This window comes from Apostichopus japonicus, chromosome 9 (genome assembly GCF_037975245.1).
Source record: "Apostichopus japonicus isolate 1M-3 chromosome 9, ASM3797524v1, whole genome shotgun sequence".
In the NCBI taxonomy this organism is placed as follows: Eukaryota; Metazoa; Echinodermata; class Holothuroidea; order Aspidochirotida; family Stichopodidae; genus Apostichopus; species Apostichopus japonicus.
Genome location: NC_092569.1, coordinates 23483420 through 23511304, shown reverse-complemented (window position 1 = coordinate 23511304; position 27885 = coordinate 23483420). Strand labels below are relative to the sequence as shown.

The following is a 27885-nucleotide window of genomic DNA, read 5'->3' as shown; positions in this document are numbered from 1 at the left end:
TAGCTGGGTAAAACGGTATTTAGCCCCTCAGAGAGGAAACTGTAAAATATTTTTTGATTTGTACCTAAAACAGTTCGGTGGTGCTTTTCCTTTTAAATGTTATTTGAATAAGGAGGCAGTTTCGCGTATTTCTAATATTTTTTTGCAGAGAAGTGTGTAAGGCTTGGGCTGAGTTTAATTGTTATCATCCAGATAGTAATTACGGCAATGAAATCATTTTAAACAACATTCATATATTGGTTAACAATAAAGTGATTTCCTGTATAATCTTTTAAATCACAGAAAAATTCATTTGAAAGATTTCATCAAAAATGATAGCTCGGTAATTCCATATAACACGTTTTAATACAAAATATATATTGGAAATTTTCCTTTAACTTCATACTTTAGGATTATTCACGCCATTCCTAGTCATTGGCGGGGGTACCATGATTCTGATTTGCTCCCAATGAGTGAAAATAACTTTTATATGTGCATGCGCACACATAAAATAACCAAAAATGTTTATAATAAGCTAATTACCGGTCTCTTGACGCCCCCGTTGTCTATTATGAAGTGGCAAGCTATGAAATTACCACTGAAAATAGATTGGAATAAGATTTTTAGGCTTCCTTTTACGGCTGTGAATGACCCCAAAGCATCATATTTACAATTGCGTTTCCTATATAGTATTTTAGGCATAAATAGTTTGCTTTATAAAATGAAAATGCTCAATTCTCCACACTTTGTAAGAATGCCGATGAAACACTAATACATTTGTTCCATAATTGTAGTCACGTTGAGCGATTCTGGGAGGCAGTGAACTCAAATTGCATTCAAAAATAATTATACTTTTAATTTGACCAATATTTGTTTTGGTGATTTTGATGATATGGGTAATGCTGTAAACTTTCTTATTTTTGCATGTTGAAAAACTATATTTACACTTGTAGGTTGAATAACAAAGTCCCACATACGCACAAATTTTATTTTCAGTTTCGCTTTCGACTTGACATTCACTATTTTATATCTTTAAGCAAAACAACAATTTGTGTAACATTAACGACTAGTATGATTTCTTGATGTAAGCTTCTTTATGTAAATCTTTTTGCTGATTCTTTTGTATTATATATTACGGTATTGTAAATAAATACAGGGGAAAAAAAACATTAAAAAAATTGAAAATATGATCAGTTTAGGAAATTATTTCAAATAAAGGAATATTCAACAATGTGCCTGAAGATTAGAGAATACTATGTTTTTTTTTGTAAATCTGCCACTCACATTTGAACATATAATATCCTAATGAAAGTTGAGAGGTTTCAATCCTCGATGATGATGATACATAATGTAATGTTTTTTTTTTCACGGATACTACCAAAGACTCGTATCGTCCTGTTGATTTGTCTTTCTCATAACGAAAAATGTCTGTTCATTTTACAATGGTTTCGAGAGAAATCACAAGGCAGACTATCCGTCATCAACTCAAGAGGATGGTCGAATTTTCATCTCAACATATTGGACGTTGCAGTTATGTTCATAATAAGACCTTCGTTCATTATAAGAGAAGATCCCTTCCCCGTTGCCTCCATTGTAGACACCGTTGAGGTTGAGAGCCGTACAAGCTGACTTGCAGCTGCTGCTGTGTTGAAAGTAAGAGCAAAAGCTATCACTTTCACAGTTAGAGCACAAACCATTCGAGTGCCACCAGCCGCTTCTGTGCTTCTCTGCACAGTTGAAGGTATCACATGCGTCATTGTCTCGGTCATGCGTGCTGAATTGTTTTCCTTGGTTATAATAGAAATTATTACCTGTGAAAAAAAACAGCAAGAACCATCAGTGGTTAATACTTGGCTATTAAACAATAGCGTAAGTATCCTTATATTTTGCAGAAACTTTGTTGGGTCATGAAATAGGTATTATGGTGAACTGGAATAAAGGGGGGGGGGTGCAAATTGAATTAAATTATTTCTTATTATCAGTTGAATAATTTCGCGATTATTACATATCTCATGCACTGATGTATTAGTTTACCCTCTCAATGGATGTGACTGTAAGAGGATCATTGATCTGGATTAAAATTAACTGATGTATATTAATATAAAACTGTAATCTTGCTTATTAAATGAAATTATTGTCTATTCATATTGAATATTATGATTAAATGAGTAAATATGGTATTTGGTCCGAACGGAGACCTAAATCATGGGCTTTCCATTAAATAGTTTTTAGTTATTATATTCAAATATTTAAATTTCATTCTATGTCTCAGGTTATCCTTGTCTTGAAATACGGTGTACGGCTCTTCTTGCTATAATAATTTCACATATGTTATAAGAAAAATGTATTCTGCTAGTGGAATATGTTCACTGCAAGCCCTCAATAATTTATTTCTCTTTTACTGGTTCTGTGAAGATATATGGTCGCATTTCTCCTCCGTAATATTTCCTGTTCTTAGATTGATGATTTCTCATTCAGCATACATGCTTGTTCATCGACTAGCCAAACTACTTCAATATTTTGTCAAAGATACCAACAGTATTCAATTGATATACGGTTAAGGTTACGGGTCCAGCCTGGGAGAGGCAAAACCTTCTTTGCTCTTTCAAAATTATAACACCAAAACTGGCGAAAGTAAAAAAGGGTTTCTTCATATCAATTGCCCCAAATTGAGATGATTGGAAGGGGGAGACAAATAAACAGAAATTTGGTATTTGGAATTATTTCATCACTTGTTCTGTTTCTATCGGTTTTTGCATTCTAATTAATGCGTGCGACTGATCCTACATACCCTGAACTGGATTATAACTATATAATTATTTCGTCGAAACAACCGAAGAAAATGTGAAGTGAGAAAGGAGCGTGGGGGGGTGGGGTGCGGGATGTTACACCAAACCCTCTTTTTAAGGGTTTGTGATCCAGTGTTCTTAGTACATATTTTGTAGGTAAGATTTAACATCAATATGTGCTGAAACCGTGACGACCACTTTCACATGAATTTCATTGTGAGCATACTAGTAACTTAACTTGACCTATTATCCATGGCAAGGCGCAAATATCAAATATGCAACAAACCAGTATTTCCACTGCGGTTGCCCAATTTATTCAGTCTGTAGTTGTTACTTTCAGAATCGATTTGAAATTCCGTAAATTCAGCATATGCCACATTATCATTAGCATATGCCCTGGAAGTAGTGATGTCAAATCGAAGCTTGTAGTTGCTTTGGTTCGTCAAGTAATGAAGCTTTTCATTTCCTAACCATAAGTTCCTGCTGTCACCAAACCCTTCTTTGTACGCTGTCCAGTTTCGATAAAAACTAGTAGAGTCATCGGTACGACGTTGAAACACCTGAAAAGATAGCGGGTAAAAATAATGAAATAAATATAGTTATTGGAAAAGTTGAAGCAAGCTGACACAAACTTATTTAAGAAATACCGCACGACTATAAATTTATAAAATAATGTTTCAGTATGACAAATTTAGGACTTTTCTTTTCTTTGTTTTGTTTTTCTTTATGGGGGGGGGGGGACATTTCTTTATGATTGCCACCCTTTGCATCTACTAAAGTATTTTTAATATATTCCATTCCTGGTAAGGAATTATAAAAGTGCAACGAAACCAAAAACAGAACTCGTACTTCCATTGCCGTCTACAATAGACTAAATCATAATAACTCACAGAAACATAGTTGAAACATTACTATTTTATAAATCAAGACTTACGGTCCATCCTCCACCGTTTTCCATTTTACAAGATACGTTGAACGGTAAACCAGGCCATCCAGTAGGCATGATTGTATACACCCCATCCTGTGTATGTCCAGCGTCATAAACTTCCTGACAGTCTGTATACAATGACTCGACAGTAGGGCTACCAACAGCTTCTGTAGATGTTATATATACGCATACATGGTTACAACAGATAAACACATAATATGCTAAAGTAAATATACCCACCTGGTAGTGTATTAAAGGTACCAACAACTTCTGTAAATGGTAAATGTATGCATGCATGGTTACAACAGATAACATCCTAGTATACAATAGTACGTATACCCACTTGGTAATGTATTAGTGCTACCAACAGCTCTGTGAATTTTATGTATGAATGCGTGATTACAACAGATAACCTGCTAATATGCAATAGTACGTATACCCACCTGGTGGATTATTAGTGCTACCAACAGCTTCTGTGGATGGTATATCCTCTGATGTATGTGCAGTTGAAGAGGTCAAGATATCCTCAGTAGTTGTTGAAATTCCTTTGCCAGAAGAATGTTTTGAAGACAAATATATGATCTAAGTTTTGTTTCACTTTCTTAGTAACTTACTTGACCGTAGTCAAGTAGAATGTTACATAACTATACCTTACTAACTAGAGCTTTTAACGAATAATTTGGGCCAATAAGAAATGAAATTTCTGTAGGATAACCCGAACATTATGTACTTTTTTCCTCTTTATTTAAAATGTTTGCTTAATTTATGTTTATCGGAGCACATCCCACACCCCTCCCCTCTTCAATACCCTGTTATACTTTACTTGAAAATCTAATTAAGAACAAGTACTTTTACATAAGTGCTACCAACAGCTTCTGTAGATGGTATATGTATGCATGCATGGTTACAGCAGATAACTTTGTAATAAGTAAAAGTGCATATACCCACCTGGTGGAATGTTAGTGCTACCAACAGCTTCTGTGGATGATGTATCCTCTGATGTTTGTGCAGTAGAAGAGGTCAGGATATCCTCAGTAGTTGGTGAAATTCCTTTGCCCGAAGAATATGTTGAAGAGAAATATATGATCTAAGTTTGATTTCATTTGGTTAGTACCTTATTTGACCGTAGTCAAGTAGACTGTTACATAACTATATCTTACTAACTAGAGCTTTTAACGAATAATTTGGGTCAATAAGAAATGAGATTTCTTTGGTATAACCCGAACATTTTGTACTTTTTTCCCTCTTTATTTCAAATGTTTGCTTAATTTATGTTTATCGGAGTACATCCCACACCCCTCCCCTCCTCAATACCCTTGTTATACTTTACTTGAAAATCTAATGAAGAACAAGTACTTTTGCATTAGTGCTACCAACAGCTTCAGTAGATGGAATATGTATGCATGCATGGTTAAAACAGATAACTGCCATATATGCTAAAGTACGTATACCCACTTGGTAATGTATTAGTGCTACCAACAACTTCTGTGGATGGTATATGTATGCATGCATGGTTACAACAGATAAACTTCTAATATACTAAAGAACGTATACCCACCTGATGGATTATTAGTGCTACCAACAGCTTCTGTGGATGGCATATCCTCTGATGTTTGTGCAGTTGAAGAGGTCAAGATATCCTCAGTAGTTGTTGAAATTTCTTTGCCTGAAGAATATGTTGAAGAGAAATATATGATCTAAGTTTGTGTTAATTTGATTTGTAATTTACTTGACCGTAGTCATGTAGACTATTACCTAACTATATCTTTCTAACAAGAGCTTTTTAAGAATAATTTGGGTCAATAAGAAATGAGCAATCCTTAGATAGACCTGCAAATTTGTACTTTGTTCCCTTTTTAATTGATATTTGGCTTAATTTATGTTTATCGGAGTACATCCTACTCAGCTCCCATCCTCAGAATCCTTGTTATAATTTCACTTGAAAATATAACTAAGTAAAGTTAGTTTATGACTCACAACCGGATGCAAGAAATGTTATCATATATTTTCGGTAAGAATAATTTTGGAAATATTTTGCATGAGTTACAAATTTTAACTTTTGTGGCATCATCTTTCTATACATACGCATGTTACATTTACAGTAGATTAACCATCGCATTGCTTACAAAAAATAGTATTTCAGTTTACCTTCAGATAATACATGCTGACTGATGATTAGCAAATTTAAGCAAACAAAATAATATGGCATCAGTATAAATATTTGATTTGAAACTATAGAGTAGCTTAATATATTGAATTTGTTTATTAAATTGTTTGTTTGAGAAGTTTAAAAACTTGTACGTCAGAAAGTCAACAATATTTGAAGGACAATTGTTGTGTATGAACACAATAATTGTTTAGAAGTTAAATATGCCCAATACTAACTTTAGACAAAATCAAGATAACATTATGTGACACTGTTTGCATGGGGACATGTCTATTGAGATACATAAATGCACTTTGTCACAAAAACTTCGCAAAACAAAATGGTTTCATTGTTGTATAATGAACGGAACATAATATGTACAAAGAAACTGTATTGGCTAAATTACATTAATACTAGATATTTTGAGGGATTGAGTCGAATTTAAGGGCATTTCATTAAGTATATCTGCTTTATTTCTGGGTCGGTGTCCGATTGGATAGAATATTATGTAGAGCCTATTGTGATTGCTAAAGGTATAGGCGCATTGCATTTATACATGATATGCCGATATTCATCGTAATCCGGGAAGCCTTATAATACGTTGAATCTTAACTGTATTATGTTAGGTTCCTTTCTTTTTATGTATTTATGTCATGAAAACTGCTTGAAGAACCATACATCAAACATCCTCCTTTCAATACTGCTGAATAATGATAGGAACCGTTTGTTCATTGGTAGGAAATTAAAGCTTTGTTTTGTCTTCAGAGATGAGTTCTAAGAGGTAAGCTTATTAGGTGAAATTATAGACAAATGTTGATCTGGTAATTTGGGCATGTTTATTCAAATTATTCCACTCATCTCGTTTGTTTATGTCTAGGGTGTCACTTACCGATTATCAAAATGCCATCTTTAACATAAAAGAATAACAGAATTCGATGAAAGTAAACATCTATATACTTGATGCTTTTACTCGACAAAACAGTAAATAAAATATAACATTTGTGAAGTTTCTACTCTGCCATGGCTCCCAGTCATCATAAAATAGTTTAATATTTATGCTCTGATAAACACCCTCACCTGTGTTTGGTGTTGCGGTAGTCTTAACACCCCCAAATTTGATGACATCACAATCTCCTTTGTCTCTGTTCCACTTTACAGCGCCATTCTCGTCAATTGTTGTTGTGTAATAGCAAGTCTTTCCTTGAAGAGGAATAATAACGACGTATTTAGTATATATATTTAACACAAGGAATGAAATTCATGAAAGATATGATTCTTTTCCTCCTTGTTACCTATTTTTATTTTTCTCGATAGATATTATCCTTAGAAAACTATTCTAGTTCATTATAAAATTTCGTGCTATTTGCATAATTTACGATGTATTTGTTTGACGTTAGTATATATTGCTATGAGTAACATTCAGTAAATTTGATAAAACGATATGTTTAGTCTCACATGTATGAATGACAGTGAAAACTTCTAAATCTTCTTTTACGTCAAGAAAATTCTTTTGTATGTCAAAGCATTTTTGAAGAAATTTTTGAAAAATAACCTGCATTTTACATACATATTTAAATGTCATAAGTCTCAGAGATCTTAGTTTATTCAGATCGCTGAATTATTGAGTAATATATTGTAAACTTCTAAAAAAACGAAACGTGATGCTCTTACTCGAACATAGAAACAGTATAGCTTGTTATAATTATTAACCTATATACACTGTCACAAATTAGAGCACATAGTCAAGTTTAACATATGAGGCACATTTCTTTGAATACAGCACAGGTAACGTATCATAAGACATGTTACAACTGTCGATTAGAAATATATGTGTGTCATGAAAGAACCACATTGAAAGGCCTGGCAGATATGATATAGTAAAGGTTATGTCTATGCTTAAAGCAAGTTGGTAAAGTTCTTAATTTTATGATAATAGCTTTACAATGTTCGTGTTTAATATTGATAATCTTCAGAGCATCGTTAACTTTAGGTGAACATCTGGCGTCAATATCAAACCCCTAAACGTTTGAAAATTATGACAGTTATCTGAAATTGATATGGACATAATTTAACGTGATTTATTTACTGTTTACCTCGCTGTGGTCACTATACAGCGACTAAATACAGCGACAGAAATGTTACATCTACTCTTTCACAGACGTTAATCCCTTTAGCAAATTGAAAGCTTAATATTGTGGCAGCATTACTCAAAAGACAAATATTATATATAGAAATTACGTCAATAACAACATGACATATAATGATAGGATAACCACATTTTGATTCCACTGAACCGATAACTTGTAAATGACCACCCGATACACATAGAGAACACAATTACTACTTTAAATCTTAAAGTTTTGTACCACAGTATAAACTGAATCGTGCTATAATTCGGTAGCATGTGCAATAAGGATTGCAGTAAGAACTGGGGATATGTGTAATTCCAACAAATCCAGATTGATTCATTTGTTGGAATTACAAATATCCGCAGTTCTTACTGTAATCCTAATGGCACATGCTTCCGATTTATCAGGTTTGTCAGCACGATCCTGCAGTATTTGCTGTGGTACAAAACTTTAAGATTTACAGTATTTACTGTAATCTCTGTGTGAATCGGCTGAAATGACACATATTTATATTAAGTTTCAAGATAAGGGAAGTCTATTTGTCCACTACATCGTTATAAGTATTGCCATACTACTTTTAATAAATATTTTATGACATATCTATACAGAAAATTAGGGAACTCATCATCCTGAATCAAGCTTTGAAATAGCACGTTTTCTTGGTAAAGATGGAGCTAAAAGAAACACGTTAAGAGGTGCAGCTTACCCTCGGTCCATTCGAGCAGTAAATAAATTCCGCAAACCATGGCGGCGATTATTGTGAATGGCTTCATGATTCCTTCCGAAACGTCTCAAATCTACGAAGTAAATAGTTGGAAAACAGACGATGCGAGCTAAGAATCACATCAAGACAACTGCTCTGATTGAGAAGTGTGAATGTACTTTATGTATACTTATAACTCTTTCAATAATTACTGAATTCACCATAGCAACTCCAGAATCATTAAGTTACGTCTCAAATATGACTGCCACAGATATGAATATAAATATCGTTTTATAGTGACGATGGATATCGTTTAAGTAAAACAAATATTTTTTTTTTCACTGGAAGTTATAGCCATGCTTTTGGTACAAGTCTTATGTTTTAATCATATTGCGGCCATTTCTTATAGTTATTTCGTTAGTCCCCCACAAATACACTTTAGTGACATCGTTGGGTTTCCCTTTCGTTCTGCCCTTCCGTATGTTATTGCTTTTTTTCTGAAGTGTTTCACATTTCTGTTTAACAGGTACTACCACTGTCCACGAACACTTAGCGGTTGTGGACTATGGATTTATAGAATAGAGTTCACATGTAGCCTATATGACCATTACGAGCAATATGTCTTTGCTACATTATTCTTGTTTCTCCGGACACTAACAATGCTCTACTATATATGGTTGTTTTAATGCACAAGTTATCTGTTTGTTCATGCATATCATGTCTAACTTATATCAATGGTCTACTGCAGTATAAAATTGAACTTAGTAAATTGGACTTAGAAAATTGGACTAAGTAAATTGGACTTAGAAAATTGGAATAAGATAATTTGTAGCATTCCTAAGTTATGATGTTAAGATACTCATGTGAAACCAGTCATGGTTACATTTTTTTCCAGGAACGACTATCAAAGTATATAGGAGGTGCGTTACACGAAACTTAATTGGCTGCTAAGTCACTATTGTAAGTCACTATTCTGAGTCTTTCCATGAAAATTAATATAGAATATATATATATATATATATATATATATAATTGAAAACGTAATGAGTTGGAAAATCCAGAACAGTGAAACAACTTCCAGCCTCCACCGGGATTTGAATCCGGGCCTCCCGCTTTATATGCGGACACCCTAACCACTAGCCTATGGCGCTGATTGTATGTCCAGAGGTTCAAAACCTGTAAGGAAGGTCGTAATTCCACTCCAATTCCCTAATTCCGCGTTAGTTACCTGTATCGAACAATACTAGTTCTGTTTTTGATGACATATTTGCCCTACTCTAGAGATCAAACATGATGCTAACCACTGCTAACCACTAGCCTATGGCGCTGATTGTATGTCCAGAGGTTCAAACCTGTTAGGAAGGTCGTAATTCCACTCCAATTCCCTAATTCCGCGTTAGTTACCTGTATTGAACAATACTAGTTCTGTTTTTGGTGACATATTTGCCCTACTCTAGAGATCAACATGATGCTAACTAACTCGAAATCATTTGTGATTCCTAAATCCGGATCTCGAAAGAGATACTGTGAACATACTTTATGTTAATGAAATGGATGTAAACGACAAAGGCAAATATATATATATATATATATATATATATATATATATATATATATATATATATATATATATATATATATAAATATGAAAATTGAAGTGGTATGACAGATACATATTAATTCAATAGAGAAATTCCACTTCACGACCGGTTTCGTCCTCTTGGGAGTCATTAGGCGAAGGTAGGAATCGAACCCCGGATCTTCGTGTCACGAACCGAAGTCCGTACCACTCGACCACAGTGATTCTACTGGTGTGTTAAAGCGTATAAATAAGAATTGAATGTGTAGCAAGTGGTACACAGATATATAGTATATATATACAGATATATAGGGTGCACTCTGTACAATCATAACACAATGAAACAAATAAATACACATACATGATCACATTAGGAAATTATTGCAAATAAAGGATATATCAATATATGTATCGATATATGCTACTGTTGCTAAGTGGTAGGGACTTTGATGGTGCATTGTTCTTTAATAAAACAATATTCTGAAGCCTCGCCTGTTCATGAGAAATAAAATCGAAGGAAAAATATCTTTTTTCATGAAGCTTCTTTTGTGTTCGGTGTACCATTCAGTAAATTCATTAAAAGCGTTGATTGATTTTTCGCTCAAACCCTTAAAAGGCAGCGGTGAAGGTTTATTTGCAGATCGTCCTACCATAAATCAAAATAATAATAATAATAGTGAGTAATACTTATATAGCGCATAATCAGCAAAGCTGCTCAAAGCGCTTTACAATGTAACACCTAAAAACAAATAGTAACAAAAACCAAAATAATCAATATAAAGAACCAATAAGGCAAAAAAAAGCCACAAGCAACAATAAAATATAAATAAAAATATAAAAACGATGTGAATGATTTCTTTGGTTACTCACTGTCAATACAATTGAAGAAAGTCTACGACTTTAATTAAGTGTATTTCTGAGCTGAACATATCAAAAAGTGTATTCATTGGCAACTGCAACTAATATATATTGACAAAACCATTTTATTAGACTTATATTAGCTACAAATCCCTCGATAGCCATGCCTGTTCATGGTAACTATTAAAGCTTCTTTTGTGCTCAATTTACCAGTTAGTATATTCGTTAAGGCGGTGAGAACTGACTTATTGTTTCACGGCAAGGCTTTATACAATAGTTGAAAAGGAACTATTCTATGTTGAGAACAATCACTTATAGAAAGACATCATGCATGGTTTCAATTAATCAGCTTCGAGGTGCACGCGATCGCGAGAAGTGGAGATGTACTTAAACTGATGTTAAAAAGGTCAACGTAATAAACAAATTCACACGCGATCATACATTTGGCTGTTGTAGTTGTTTATGTCCTACAGGCTCTAGCCAAGGAGGTTTCACACCTTGTAGATTGATCCAGGGGTCCCTAACAATTACCAGAACTTCCAACATAATCATGTTTCAAACTTTTTATTGGCAATGGTGGTACATGTACAGTACTGTAACGATATGGATTGTGCTTATCGTACAAACCAGAATCATTGTAGGCTGTAGGGGGATACTCCTTATAGAGTCTTTACCAATCCGACCGAATGTTCTCCTTCAGGAAAAATGCCACAAAGAAGCAGGATAACATCTTGTTTGATATGTTTGTAGCCTGCACGTTGAAGAACATGAATTGAAGTACATGTGGCACAAACATTATGTCAATTGAGGCAATTTTAGACCCCTTTAGTCGTCCCGGGAGCAGCGTACGAATTTTGTTTACTTTTGAATGAAGAGGTTTGTTTACAAGTGACGACAACTTCAGGCTCTCTTAGCACACACATTTACATGAAAGGCCAACTTGGCAGCAATTCGGTTTTCTGAACGAGGAATTTTGGTTAGGTAGCGACAAAATCTCTCTCTTGACGAATCAAAAGAAGTATGAGATTCGGATTGATTTGAATAACCAACACGGCGTTTCTTACTTTGCCAAATATGATCGATTCCGAATCAGTGACGAGAGCAGTAAATACAGACTGGTGGAGCTCGGACAATACTTACCTGAAAGTACATGTTAGCATTTTGTGCTTCTCTAACAAAAATGACTCTCTATACCCTTTCAAAATATATATTTTGTGGGCTAATAAGTTCCTTTAAGTATTTTCGTTTCATTTAAATATGCAATTGAGAACGAATGAATAAGAAATATATAAATATAAGAATTAAGAAATGGGTACACAATAACAATGAAACAAATTCTTATAGATGTATTTATTAGCTCAAGTAGGTAAAGAACACCCTCCAACGGTAACCTAACGTTACATCATTTAATAAAATGTTCAGAGTTGAATTTATCGAAAATAAGACATATTAATGCAAATTAATATTATATCGAAATCCTTAATCGTGTGTGAACATTTTTGTTAAGATACGGCAAAAGATTATATCACAGGGTTAACTATGGGTAAATATCTCCCATGGACTAAAATTACTGCAGTGGAAAAAAACAATAAAAAATACGTTCGTTCAATTGCCTATAGGTGTTATGAAATAATGTATACTACTTTACATTCTGTGTTTGTTTAGTGTTTCATGTTCAACATGAGCTATAGGGTACACTGTAAACGAAATATTAAGTCGAATTACGCTTCAAATCGACAATACAGATTTCATTTATATCAATAATTAGACATGGTGAACTTTATTCATAATTATTACAGTGGCTAAGGTAAAGAAAAAGTAAAGACTTTGAAACACACTCGCAGTGATGACATCAAAAACCTACAACTGTGATAAACTCAGGAGAAGAATCGAGGGTTTTGTCAGTCAAAACAGATTTCATTCAATTAACCATATCTTGAGTTTGGGACAAAACAGATTGAGAAGTGGTTTTCAACTACCAGTGTGGATTATTTCTCTTTTCCATATTAGTTTCTGCCACTGAAATAACAATTTAAATTTAAATTTGTATTAGATTAAAATTAAATATATATTTGGAATAAATATGTGCCTTCTTTCTGTACATAAGTTGATCGCGTACCTATACCATGTTTTGTTTATGGGTTTAATTCTTTTTTTTCATATTTGGTTACAGGCACAGACTCATTTGCAATTCACAGAAACATGTCCTTCACAACGAACGACAAGGATAATGACAAACACGGTACTGGTAATTGCGCCTTGTCACAGGGTAGTGCCTGGTGGTACAACCGATGCGACGAATGTGATCTCAACTCTCGATATTTCTTTCGCTCTGGTGACTGGTGGGATGCTTGTATTGAATGGACTGACCTTCCTGGGAGAAACTGTAATCTGAAATTCACCGAAATGAAAGTTAGACCTCTTTAAACTACACCCCACCACCGCCCTTTTTTCATTCCTTTTTGGGCGAAAAGTTGATTGTACCTGACAGTGTTCTTTATGCTACTACCGAGCAATACTCGGGCTTCTTCTCACATATGGTACTTCACCAAACTCTGTGGTGCTTTTCTCTTTCTTTTCCTTCATATATATCAAAACAAATACACGTGATCAACTTTAATATTTACATTGCATATTGGTTTTCTTTCTGTATTAATTTAGTAGCACTGTGATCAATAATACTATACTGAAGTTGATATTATGATTGCAAAGATCCAACCAATATACGGCATGCTTAAGTTTCGTGAGGCCATGGGGTATCTTCTACACCCACTTCCCCACCCCTAATCCGGTGCTTTCTCATTAAGTTAACGTAACATACCATGGTCTCTTCTCTACCTCCTCCCTCCTCCCTCCTCTACCTCCTCCCTCCTCCCTCCTCCCTCCTCCCTACTCCCTCCTCCCTCCTCCCTCCTCCCTCCTCCCTCCTCCCTCCTCCCTCCTCCCTCCTCCCTCCTCCCTCCTCCCTCCTCCCTCCTCCCTCCTCCCTCCTCCCTCCTCCCTCCTCCCTCCTCCCTCCTCCCTCCTCCCTCCTCCCTCCTCCCTCCTCCCTCCTCCCTCCTCCCTCCTCCCTCCTCCCTCCTCCCTCCTCCCTCCTCCCTCCTCCCTCCTCCCTCCTCCCTCCTCCCTCCTCCCTCCTCCCTCCTCCCTCCTCCCTCCTCCCTCCTCCCTCCTCCCTCCTCCCTCCTCCCTCCTCCCTCCTCCCTCCTCCCTCCTCCCTCCTCCCTCCTCCCTCCTCCCTCCTCCCTCCTCCCTCCTCCCTCCTCCCTCCTCCCTGTTGTCATTTCTGTTCTGCTTGGCAAACATCAATAAGGCTGATGTTGTTGTACGCTGCTAAACTCATTTATTACAGTAATCAACTATAGAGCTTATACAAGCAAGGATAATCGCATATAAGTACTGAATCACTACAACAAACTATTGAAAAGGAGCAAAGAAATTGTCATGGCTAGAACTGGATTCGAACCAGTGGCGTTTGGGTAACAGACACAGCGCAATACCAACTGGGCTATTCAACCCTTAGTTGTTTGAGATCCCTACAGCCAGTTCTTTGATGTGGGTGCAAGTCAGAAGCCACAGTATGTTGCTACCGTTTAACAAGGGATCACGCCTAAGTTTCTGTCGGATTCAAGCGAAAAGATGCAGGGGAGAGATTACATTAGAAATTCTGTTTAAATATATCATGCTATACTAGGGAGTCACCATCTAATGGCTGGATAGCTGAATTTGTGAAGCGATGTGCTTGTAATCCAGTGGCCACTTGTTTGAACCCCGTTTCTAGTAGACATAAAATATTTTTTGCCCTTTATCGTTATCTAAAATTGCAGTGTTTCCCGTTATGCATTTAGTTTTATAAGTATATTAATAGTTTGTTTGGTAATCGAACTTCATTCCCCAGCGGAGGAACGCGCTGATTTAATTACAGCTAGTTTACTTGCACCATCATATTCCCGAGATTATATTATGACAATCAGCATACATTATTTTTTATAAACTTTGATACATTTTCAAATTCGTCCCCGTGGATATCCTCATTGACCCCGAGCCCTGGGTCACCTATTATCCCCTCTCGCCTGGCCTAAACTCGTACCCATTCTGGATATAAGATTGCGTATTAAATTGTAGAAACAAATAAGACTACGATCTTTTTTGCACTTTGTGGAAATATTGCCCAAGAAAACGTATTATGGAATCGTTGATTGTATATGAGTGTATGTTAAATATTTCATTTGATAGAAACAAATGCATGTAGAATGACTTAAACTAAAATGAGACCGTACTTATGTTCTGTTGACACAAAGTTGGACTCGAGGTTGAAACATTTATCTCAGAATTTTTCAAAAAAAAAACATTTCGTGTTAAGCTCATGATATATTTGATTCGTAAATTGCTAGAATAAATTGTTAACACGGGAAGACTTAATTATTAATATCTTATTTTTATTAGAGGTTTAGTTTCATATAAGACGTTGTCTTTTCACAGTGTACGACAACACACTCGATTACTTTTGGCCCTTCACCAGTTCACAGCGGCAAAGTCTAAAAAGTACCCCTTTCCATAAATTAGGAGTGCTGTATGTTTGGTAACGAAAAGTACCTTTCCCTATACATTTTGATGATGGAAAAGTGCCATTTTGTTATTTAAATTTACCTTTTATTACGAAATTAAGACAGTTGTTACACGAAATTGTTGGGAGAGTTAAGGTTATCTTGAGACTTGTCTCCTCAAGAAACAACTACCGAATCCGCCCTACACCCCCCCCCCCTCCCACCCCAAATTGCACTCTCTCTGATCCTTCAGTACCTATTGAGGAAACTTTGCTCTTTCACTTAATTCCATTCGTTTATTACACCAACCGTAACTTTTCAGGAATCTTTGCGTTTCAGACATTTTTTTCTAAATCCAGGAAAACTCTCGGCATATTCTTAGAAGTTAACTCTTTTGTGAATTGAGACAGTGTTCCATACAAAGGAAATTGAAAGGCAATTGGAAAGAATTAATGAGGAAACGATCTGTCCTGAGTTGAGTGAAGGCTTCATTTCCTCCCAAACTAGGTAATACTTGTTAAGGAAACTTTTATCTTGATTTCTGTTGGTTTAAGTATATATATAAGCGGATATTTTAAGTGTCTTGTAGAAGAAACTTATCTCATGTCAAGGTAATACAGGAAGTTTCGTACATTGAGAAAGGATTTTTATGTTGGCAAAATGACTGATAATTTGAGAATCTATGAAATAAGTGGTGGCATCAGCATATTTTCATTGTAAATTTACACTTTTTGGGATAAAAGATATTTTGTTTTATAACTATGTACATGATATATCGATCTATGAAGAGAGATAAGTGTTCAAATTATGATTTAAACCTGCATTTTATTCTGATATATTTCATATGATATATTTGGACGAAATTATTGGCGAAATTATAGTCAATCATTATGCATAGGATTGTGTGTTTAGTATTTTCTGTTTGTGAGTCCTACTCAGTGGTAACTGGTCATAAATGTAACACATGTTAAGAATTATAACACACATCAGATTTAACTGATTAATTGGTACACACCTTTACCAGTTTTAACCGATAAGCCACGAGCCATGAGAATCGGCTGAGTTAGGAATACACTTGAAATTATCAACTGGCAACTGAAACTTAACATTTAATTAGTGAATAACACACGTTTTTCCTTACCTGAATAAGACAGTTGATAAGAAGATAATTACTAAGTTAACTCTATGTCCAGTTTTTTAGACTGCGTTTGATCCAAATACATGGCTTGGTCAGTGTCATACAAGTAACATCACAACTCAAGATATAATATTGGTCAAGACGTTGCTAATATCCTACTACATGAATTTCGATTATGTCCTTAACGTTAAATAATCCAATTGCTCTACAACTATTTAGCGACTATTTGTTTACATTGAGCTATGCATTCCAAAGAAAAGTCAGCCAAGAAAGAACCTGAGCACGAAAAACGAAACTACTTTATTGATTCACTCTCAACCCCAGTCCCATTTACATCGAGACTGTGACTGTGTGATCATTGTCATATGTTGAAAGACGAGTCCCCTAGAACAGCGGATACTCATACCTGGTACAGCAACTACTGTTCATGTCCCACAACCGTGCATCAGTAATGACTACGTTGTGTTCGTAACACGGTAACATGTGATATAGGTGCTACAGTAACAACTGCAAAGCTGTTAACTTGTTCCCATGTAAGGCAAAGAACTGCGCGTCTAGACATGGAGTCTAACAAGATGAAAAGGCCTACGAGATGAAGTAAGTGAGGTACCGTACCGCTTGATTCCAGTTCACGCCTCTCTTTATATTACTACAATTCGTCATGCCGAGAACGAAAAAGGCCACTAAATGGTTGGTACAACAACTACTGTCAATGTCCCACAATCGTGTATCAGTAATGTTTACTTTGTGTTCATAACACGGTAACACGTGTTACAGTTGGCACCAGTAGTTACTGTACTAGCTTTGAGTATCAGGTGCCGAGGAAGGGAACAGATACTACCAGTTTTCCTCGGTATGAACTTCAGAGGACGTGAGGGCGCAGGACTAATTTCACAGCACGAGCGTATAGGCCTCGCTTTACGTAAGTTAGCCAAGGTCTTGAAAGAGACCGCAAAATGCAGTTGATACTACAGCAAGAGTATGCATAGGCCTACCGGTATATAACAAACACATGACATGTGTTAGCTATGCTGGGTCCGGTTATATCATCATATTCCATATCGCACTTTGGTGGTTCAATTGACATGATGTTGGGTTGGAACCCTATCAAGCACTCACTCTAACAACCTTCCCCGGCGATTAATCTCTTTTAATCATTCATTTCTAACGATCTTTACATCTCCAATTCTTATATTTCACACCATTTTAACTTCAAATCAAAGGAAGATAACGATAATGTCTGAACACGTACCAACACAGTTGCTACAAAACTTAGTTTTATGCATTACCTTAAAGAAAAGGTTAACCTTTTGTGCAGATGTGTACTCCATTAATGTGGTATGCTATCGCTGCAAGGGTATATCTTCAGTCATAATTTTAATTTTCATACGCCATATTCTAATACACAAAGAGAAATGAGTGCTAGTAATGTTTCTATATTGATGTTCCGTTTTTCAAGATATTCAGCTGTAAAATATGTTAAACCTCCATAATGCTCCTTTAACGCTATTATAAATAGATTATGAAGTCGGCTCCTCATCCCAACCTAAATCCTACTTCATTGTGTTACATGGTAAATTGTGTTAATTAAGCCAAAACATGTTCTCTTAGATTCAAATAGCAGAGCACCCTTGAATATCATTCTACATCATTTGTCCTTGACAATAGTGTAATGCAATGTAGCCGTTTGATTCGTATAAGTTCTTATGTATTTCGGTTGAATGTTGTGTTGTACCTGATGAAACGATTTCTTAGAAAAAGTAGTCCAGCCAATGTCATTGATGTGCTTCAGATGTTTAAAGGGTCATTCCTCCCTTGAAGAGTTCACAGTATATAGAAGTAATGCAAATGGCCGATATAAAGCTGTAAAACTATGCTGTCAAAAAGGCGACGTATACACTTCATGACTGTCACAGATATTTTCTTAATAAATCAGCCACTTGCTAATAACAAACTTCATATTCCTTGGATATGCAATCACATCATAATTAAACAAAACTTGAAGGATAATTGGAGAAACGACTGCAAATCTGAAGCCAGAAAGATATGTGCGAAACTACAATGTCAAAACTTGTTAATATATGCTATGAATTTTCCAATTAACAAGCAGCTGTCGGGCGTGTATAACATGATAGTTTATGATAAAAGTTATTGTCATTATGAATTTAATTCACTCTGTTTTAGATTGTAATGGACTGTGCATGGGTGAGGGATTCACAGCGGTACAGCCCTGGGTCAAATCTGCGTCCACTGGAAATTTTGATAAAGAAAAATATTCTTCTTTTTAATAGTGTAAGTAAACATGGCTGTGCCTCACGATCACTTGAGTGACGTCATGGCATTAAATAAATAGAATTGTGTATGTCATACACAGACATCTATTATGATAAATTCCATTTAATTTAACTTATCATTCATTATATGCCCTGTACGTTTGATGGGAGACTGTTAATGGTTATTAATGCTGACATTTCTATAGTACTATAAAACTAAGGAAGTTCATAAACCTTGTCAAATGGACAATTAAACTATATCAAATGTTTGTAGACGGCTTGAGTTCATAAACTACATATTAAACATTTGACAACCACTTTATCATGGAAACAAGCATGCCAATAAGGTCGTCATTGCTGTCGAGTATTATTACGATAAGGCAACCAGAATTCGTTAACGGTTACATGGGTTTGCGGAGGAGGGTGTTGGGGTGTGTGGGGGGGGGGGGTGCTAGCATCGGGGAAATACCTACAGTAATATATTACCATATAACGGCACGGTACCAATAAAGCATCGCATAAGAAAACATAAACAAAACGTAAGGATTGACCACGTGCGACTCACGCTTCCTATTTCCATTGCTGATTTATATACTTGATCAAACCTATGTTGTTTATAGCTATACTGTTTAGTGTCAAAACACTATTTTCTGAATCGGGAGGGGCTGAGTGCGGTACCTGGATAAGTACTTGTTTTTACGGTACGCAGACGTTTTGTCCAGATAGTCACGCATAATATATATCTACAAATATATTCGAAGCGATTGGATCTATCCACACAGTTGAAAAGGTAATAATATGCAAACTTTTCCATTACCACAATTAAAATGTATAATTGACAGGTAATAACATATCGAAGTTACTAGGGGTAGCCTATGTTGTAAACTGTATATGATACTATCTTTTATGAAAAGTTACCCAAGAGAGATCGTCGGTACGAAAACCAAACAATTTAATCAATTCACAAAGCCAACCACCCCACCCACCCCCACCCCTTAAATTGAGAATGAGCTCGTACAATCCTGATGATGTTACGTCATGTGAGTTTAGCGAATCACTTGGAAAGGGAGTAGAACCACACGATTTGCTTTTTATTCTCGTTTCTTAAATAATCCAGGCGAAAATGTGTACTTCCCATAGTATGCATTGAACATGTAAGCTTGTAGTCTTTTTACCGGACATTTGAAGTATACGTTTAGTATAATTATACATCGGTCGTACAAGTTTACTCACGTCGAACACGGTATCCAATGCATTCCTATTAATAAAGTATTTTAACCCATTCCAAACCTGTAGAAATTAATTGGTTGGCCCTCTCGGGGAGATCTATCGTACATTAAGCTATAACTTATATATAACACGGGAAATGAAGGTATTCCATTGAAAACGTTAAAATAGGGTGGTTGGCTATTGCAAGTTTAAAACTTACCGGTACCTTGTGGTTCATTTATGAAGGATATTCGCCCTCTCATTGCTGATATGAGGTGCTGTCAATTCATTATCCATTATCATACATTGAGTCAACAACTCTGAACGGGAATAAATTTCAAGCCCAGCACATGACGATTACAAGAAATGTATGCGAGTCGTTTTGCGAGTATAGAAACAGTGGTATCCTATCTGGACATATATCATACGTGACAGACGTCGTGTCTCAGTTCTGTTCTTTTCATTATCTTACTCAATTTCCTTTGCGGTGTAGGAAGACATGTAGACCTTCTTCCGCGAGAGTTTCCTGTTCAGTTACTCACCAATAGATGAGTGTTTATGTCAGGTCTATATTTACCAGCGGATACTTAACATGCCGTGACACATCCTCTCAAAACCCTCAACACTTTTCACGCCGACAGAAGTAAGGAATTGGTGTGCTCCATACAGAAACACATTGCAATAGTTATGCACTGTGACATTAGACTACTTAATTCCTGGCAAGTTACAATACACTCACAATACACTAACAAAACTATCTCTAGTTCGAGAGATGAATTCGGTGCTTGCCTCTGAGTCAATTCTTAAAAATTTAGGTCTACTTATAGACTGAATTGTATCGCTCTTTTATACTGCAGAGTATCTGGCATAAAACCCCCTTTGGTAACGGTCACTTCACTCCTAAAGCGTCATCACAGTGTTAAAAGTAGATACGTATTTCTGTTTGTAGTTCTGACAACATTGAAATATGTAGAATGCTAATATCGATGGTATACCATTTGTGGATGAACAAGGGGGTGGGGGGGTGGCAGAGGGGGCCGATGGATTGAACGGTTGGGAATAGGTTAGTTTCTGCGTCTGACGCCATCTCTTTTATCTAGACACCATTTTGAATTATTCAACTGCAACGTAATGTTTCAAGAAAATCTAAACCACAACAAAGCCTAAGCAACTTCAAACCCCAGCCACCCCCCATCACCCGCAACTCAAACTCCCCATTTGTTAATGTTGTAATAATATAACACTTTAGACAACGTAGTAAACATTTAGCTAAGATATGTGTTGGTGAAACAGTAGGAACCACATTTAAAAGAGGTAACTGTGGTAAATGATGTACAATGGCCAATCATACCCTACACTTCAAGATAGTGAAGGAAGAAAATGTATGTTTAACAATATAGGTTTTCTTCTTTTGTATATAACACATGGTATGACATGTTAAAGCAGTTGCATAGTATGTTTGAATTATAATATTCCTTTGGCACTATATGTCGTTCACAAGTGAAAGAAAGATCCATGATTGATAAATTAAAATGAAACTTAATATGAAATTAAAATACATGCGTCGTGAACATAAATTTCTGTGATTCGATTAAACCACAACCAATCCATAAAGGGAAAAAGCCAATTTGACCAGATTAAATGTCTAGTTGGAGTATATCAATCTCCTCGTGAATATAGCTTACACTCAGGTGCGTAGACAGTCTTCATGGTGTGAGGGGGCAAAGCAAAATATGTGTCCCCTTTTAAAGAGTTAGAGAAATTAAGAATTAATTAGCACTTACATTGATATGTTATTTCTATGACACCATTATAGGTTCTACCCTTTGTTTCAGGTTGGAATTTAGAGGGGCAAAGTGAGGGGGGGGGGCGGATGGGTATGCAACTTTGCCGACGTTCCTGTTAGGGCTTGTTCTAAGAAGATGAAAGAACTCTCCCATATAAAAATTTTGCCAAAATGCAAAATGCAAAATATAGATGCAAAATGTTACTATCATTTCCATTAGTTTAACTACAGTTGCCAGTGTATATGCTTTTTGTGCATGTGCAACTTCTTAGGCGTTCCCGTTTCGTCCCTGAATATTGCTATAGACGACCCCATCCCCACCCTACCCCTACCCGCACTCTAGCTACGCCACTGCTTACATGGTTCGTAAAAATGAATTGGATCTACCTTACAGCTCAACCTGAGAGTGCGTTTTTTTTTTTTTACAGTGGGAAGATGGTCAGGATCTTATGGTAAATTTCATGAATTATGTACATGTGGTTAGCTGTTTAAATCGAGATAAACGATACGGAGTTGATCCGCTTTGAAACAATCTGTTATGGTTTGCCAATCTCCTTTAACTTAGACTTAGGCTAGGACTACTAAATCATTTACCAATCAAAGCCGAGAATGAACATAAAACTGTTTGACGCGAAACCACTTATGAAAGGTTTGTACACTGTTAACGTATAAACATGTATATTCATATTTACTAAAGTTTATATTTATAAAATATTATATTTCGACATATCAGGCTATATATATATATATATATAATTATAATAATAATATCATATAGATTATAAGATTAGGTTATAAGGTATGAATAACGTGTCGGAGCTACGAAATGTCCATGAACAATTATTGAATATTTGATATACCTTCATTTGTTGGAATGTGATAGAATATCTTATCTTTAACATTCTGAGCACTACTCGATAAGTTTAGACAAAATTGCAGACAAAACGATAATAAACAGATAAAGTACTTTAAAATGTACATTGCGCCGTATATGGTTCCTTACCACAAATGTGATAACGAATCAGTTTCTCTAAATTTTACGTCACTTCCCATTGTTTAAAATTCCTATCATAAATATTGTATCTGATTCATATCCAGCTTTGGTTGACAAGGAAGAAATCTGAAACCTGCTGCCATTAATAAGTCCTTTATGTTTTGTCATATGAGAACGCAAAGCTGAAACACCATACACGATGGTGGTTAGACTATAACTAAATTCAATCTACATTCCATGAATATTTCTATTTTTCTACACATGTCAAGTGAATTAACAACGGATAATACAATGGAAATGGGGACCTGGTACACACAGAGAACACAGTAACTACTAAAAATCTTTAAGTTCTGTACCAAAGTAAAGACAAGATCGTGCTATGAATCGGTAGCATGTGCTATTAGGATAACAGTAAGAACTGAGGATATGTGTAATTCCAACAAATCCAGTTGTTGGGATTCGTTGGGATTACACATATTTTCAGTTCTTATAGTAAACCTAGTAGCACAAGCTACAGATTTATCAGATTTGTCAGCATAATCCAGTGTTAACGTTGGTTAAAAACTTTAAGATTTACAGTAGTTACTGTAATCTCTGTGTGAACCGGCTAAAATGAGCAGATATAGTTGAAGCTAGAATCGGATTTGAACCAGTGACCTAGGCTGGTTTACAAGCCCTACGGTTTACCAACTGAGCCACCCAGCCCTTATAATGGGTGACATTTTCTTCCCACTTCTCATATCATATCTGAATGGGATAAATACTCAATAATCGGTCTAAACACATGTTTCAGAAAAGACATTGTTTGCATTCGTTTCTTTCAATGTGTCGATATTGCCACGCTTAGCTGCTGGCACCGAATATAGTAATTTTGACCAAAATAATGGATCTTTCTTTTCTAAATAAGTATTAGTTGAGATGTAAGCTTTGATTTCCTTATCCAATGTTGATTTCTTGACATCTTCCATCATGATGAGAACAATTCTACGACTGCGATCACTCAATGCCTGATGGTGTGATGTCTTAAACTCATAAGAACACCACTCACTCTCCAAGTAATTTTTAGAACACAGTATTAAAATCTTGTTACTATTCTCTATAGCATTAATAATATTGGTTGCAATACATTCACCTACAACGAAATCTCTATGATGAATACAGAGTTTTCGTTTGTTTTCTTCACTTTCCAGTCTCGGGATGAATTCTTCTAGAACAAACTGCCTATCCATGCTACTGAAAGATATAAAAGCGTCAAATATTTTTTCTTCTTCTTCGTTACTAGCATTTCTGTCAAATATTTTCACACCTGTCTTTGTGTATATGAGGACTAATATTTCCAACCGAAACTTGTAGATGAAACCCAAAACAAATGAAGTAATTGCAGCAGCACAAACCCCAACAAGAATAACTATAACCGAGCTTGCTCCAGGATGTTGGAATGGTTTCGGTCTGTCAGAGGGGGGAATCACCGGGTTACAGGTCACCGTTTGCTTTTGCATCCAATCGTAAAGTTCAGTTTCGTTCAAAAATGGAGCACATCCTATATCTGCAATATCGCTAGAGAAACTCCTTTCGGGAACAAACGCTACTTTTACATACCAATCTGTTAAATACAGCAAATCACAAGTGCAGTTGAATGGGTTGTCGCTAATCGTTAACATCGATAAATTGTGTAGATTATCAAAGACTCCTTGAGAAATTGTCTGTAATTTGTTATGGTCAAGTTTTAAAACTTCCAAAGAAGAAACGCTTAGAAAACTGTCACGATCGATGTCAGCAATATCGTTTGACGATATATCAAGGTGATTCAACTGAGACGAGGAGATGTTGAACGTATTGGAACGAATCACAGTAAGGTTATTACCACGTAGAGATGCTTCGCGTAAACTATGCAAGTTATGAAAGGTGCCGTCCTCTATGGAAGAAATTCGATTGTCTCCCAAGTCAACGTTGGTAAGGTCAGGCATATTGGAAAGTGATGTCGAATCTAATTGGGTAATCATATTTCCTTCAAGATAGAGAGTATTGACCCACGAGCCTAATCCGTTTGGTATTGAAGTCAGATTAGCATGCCGGCAAACAGCATAGAAATGCCCGTTTGAACATTGGCTGAGGCACCGACAAGGATGGGGACATAAATCAATGGACGAAACATAGGAGAACCACCTCTCTGGATCATGTAGCATTAGGTCTATTTTATTCTTGCCGTATAGTTCTGTCTGGCATTCGAGAAATTTCGCTTGAACGAAAAGTTGGTTTGTCAAAAAGTAATTGCCAGGCCAGATAATATCGTAGTAATATTGCAATTGCCATATGTCTCGACCAACACGAGTAAACACATCCCTAAACATGTCACAGTTACATTGGAGTGGATTACCACGTATGTCCGTTGAAAAGGGATCTTGTGGAAGTTTATGATGAAGGTCAACCTCCCAATTAACATTTGAAAGCTTTGGGAAATTTTTTAACATATTACCCTCTAAATTCAAGTTTTTCAAGGTACTTATTCCGTCAAATGCTTCTCTGTGAATATTTTGAATGGCATTGAATTCCAGAGACACTTTTTCGAGTGATTTTAAATTATAAAATGTCCTATAATGGACTTCCGTAATGTAATTTTTATACAAATCTATAGATTTCAGATTTTCTAAGTTACTGAATGTGTATGTCATAATGCTACTGATCTCATTGTCTGATAAATCAACGATTTCAACATTTTTTAATGTTATAGTTCCGGTTATACTTGGAAAATTCGTGAAAAGGGGTGGAATTTGCTTTAGTTTGTTCTTCTTTAAACTCAAATGTTTTAAATTGTCGAGATTTGAAAATACTTCAAGAGAAAGATTAGATACTGCACAGTTGCTGAGATCAAGTTTTTCAAGTTGGGTTAGTCTGTCAAAGAAAGGAATTATCTGTAGTTGTCGGTTTCCAGCTAAAGATAGACTCCTCAGATTTGTCAAATGTTGAAAAGCCAACAAGTCAATATCTACAAGCAAATTATAGTCCAATATGAGTGTTTCCAGCTTATGGAATGATTCTTACTGTTGAACAGTTATATTAGAAATATTAGTCATAGAGATTTCAAAATGTTGGAGATTTGGCATGAAAGTCGAGATACGTGGTGGCAGCGAGTCTATGTTTTGACTGTCGTAAATTTTAAGGTGGGCAAGTTCTGTCAAATTTTGCATACTTTGAAAATCGCTGTTTTGGAGGGTAACAAACTCAAATTCTAAAGTTTGCAAAGCACCAAGGTGTTGAAAAGCATTCTCTGGAATCCCCGTTGAAAAATTAAAGCTAGAAAGTATCAAATGTCTCAAATTTGGCAGGAAAGTGTTGCTAATTTCGCTCGTGCTTTGAGGCACAGGACCTATAAATGCCCGGGGATATTCCGATATGCTAACTCCTGCTTCGTAGTCCTGATAGACGTCTACGGTAACAAGGTTGGTTGTTTTGTAAAATACTTCATCTTGCATCTCCTTTATGACAGCGTATGATATATTAAATTCTATCATAGATGTTAAAAACTCGAGATCTCCATTTTTAAGTTCCAAATCGTTACAACGGTAAAGACGCAGAGATTCCACAAGCGACTGTGAAGTAAGGAGCTGTATACATTCAAACATCTCAGTGGAGTTAACGTCTCCCCTTTTGCAATCGACATTTAAATTACATCTGCTTCCTTCCGGAGCTGAAGAAGAGGGGCCGTCTATAGGGTAATATCCGGGCAGAAGGTATGAACATTGCCCCTCCGTGCGGGTATATGGAAAATCAGTTCGCCATTTACAGTCCCACTGCTGTAGACAAATCGTTTCGTTGACCATGCATCCACCGAACAAGAATATATTCAACAAAAGGAACAGAATGGTAACATTGCAATGCCAATGAAGCAAAATCGACTTCATATTTATAAGAAAAACACTGTACTATATATCCGCTTTGATACACTGAAAGATGATGCGTATGGTATGCTTTATATCGTTATCGTTACCACTAATTAACTATAACCTCCCAGTTTTCGTTTGAGCTTGCAACCTGGGAAATATGAATCGTTAAAACGTGAAATTATTCAAACAACACTATCCAAAATTGACGAAATAAGTTGATGTAATAATCCATAATTCGAACAGAAAGACGGCAGACGATACTGGATACACCCACACGTACTTAACCGCGGAACTATAACTTCTGTGTATATGTAACAATAAGTCACACAATTTATAGGAAGTTACATCAGTAGATATAAAAGCAAAGCAGTGTGCCTCTCAAAGTCTTAAAACTTAAGTAAACAATTATGCTTCATTTGGCACTAACCGGGAACGTTATACAATGATAAGTAAACAATGGTAGTCTAATGATTCCAAAGTTCCGTTGTTTGCCTCCAATAAACTGATTTGTTTTAGATCTATACTCTGTATATAGTTGCAACAGGCACGGAGGAAGTGGAACCTTCGACGCTCGTGAATTTACTAGTAGCGGTCCAGTCGGAGCGTTTATGACCAATAAATTCCGTTAAACTGCGTGTTGATAGCAGTGAAACATTCTGTCACGGTTTGCTCCAAATACTGAAATGATGATTACAGCTAAACCAAACTGTAGTTTATTCCGAGAACATTTCATACAACTCCTTACCTGATTATATTATTACATGTTTAACAACATATAACCCATAACCGGTTCACTGCTACCTCATACATGCATAGTACTTCCATTTAGTGACTTTAAATATCAACCCACTGTAAAGACGCGAAGAACGAGATTTGTGTTAATTTGATTGAATAGCCTCCATTGTACGGCTGCATCACATCCAGTATAGACCCGTAAGCCCAT

The 27885-nt window shown here is 35.9% G+C and overlaps 2 protein-coding genes across 2 annotated transcripts; both read right to left on the bottom strand.

Moving 5' to 3' along the window:
- Positions 1-4095: 4095 nt before the first annotated feature.
- LOC139973955 (uncharacterized) lies at positions 4096-21085 on the bottom strand. The gene is made up of 6 exons (XM_071980846.1): positions 20499-21085; positions 8678-8768; positions 6920-7042; positions 5255-5362; positions 4645-4746; positions 4096-4241 (listed from the first exon to the last, which is right to left on the bottom strand). Exons 2-6 carry the CDS (start codon positions 8742-8744, stop codon positions 4096-4098), a joined length of 546 nt encoding a protein of 181 aa, XP_071836947.1. The 5' UTR covers positions 8745-8768; positions 20499-21085.
- A 578-nt stretch (positions 21086-21663) lies between these two features.
- On the bottom strand, positions 21664-25871 carry LOC139973009 (protein toll-like). The gene has a single exon (XM_071979353.1). The coding sequence runs from the start codon at positions 25728-25730 to the stop codon at positions 23835-23837; it is 1896 nt and encodes a 631-aa protein (XP_071835454.1). The 5' UTR covers positions 25731-25871; the 3' UTR covers positions 21664-23834.
- Between the last annotated feature and the right edge of the window lie 2014 nt (positions 25872-27885).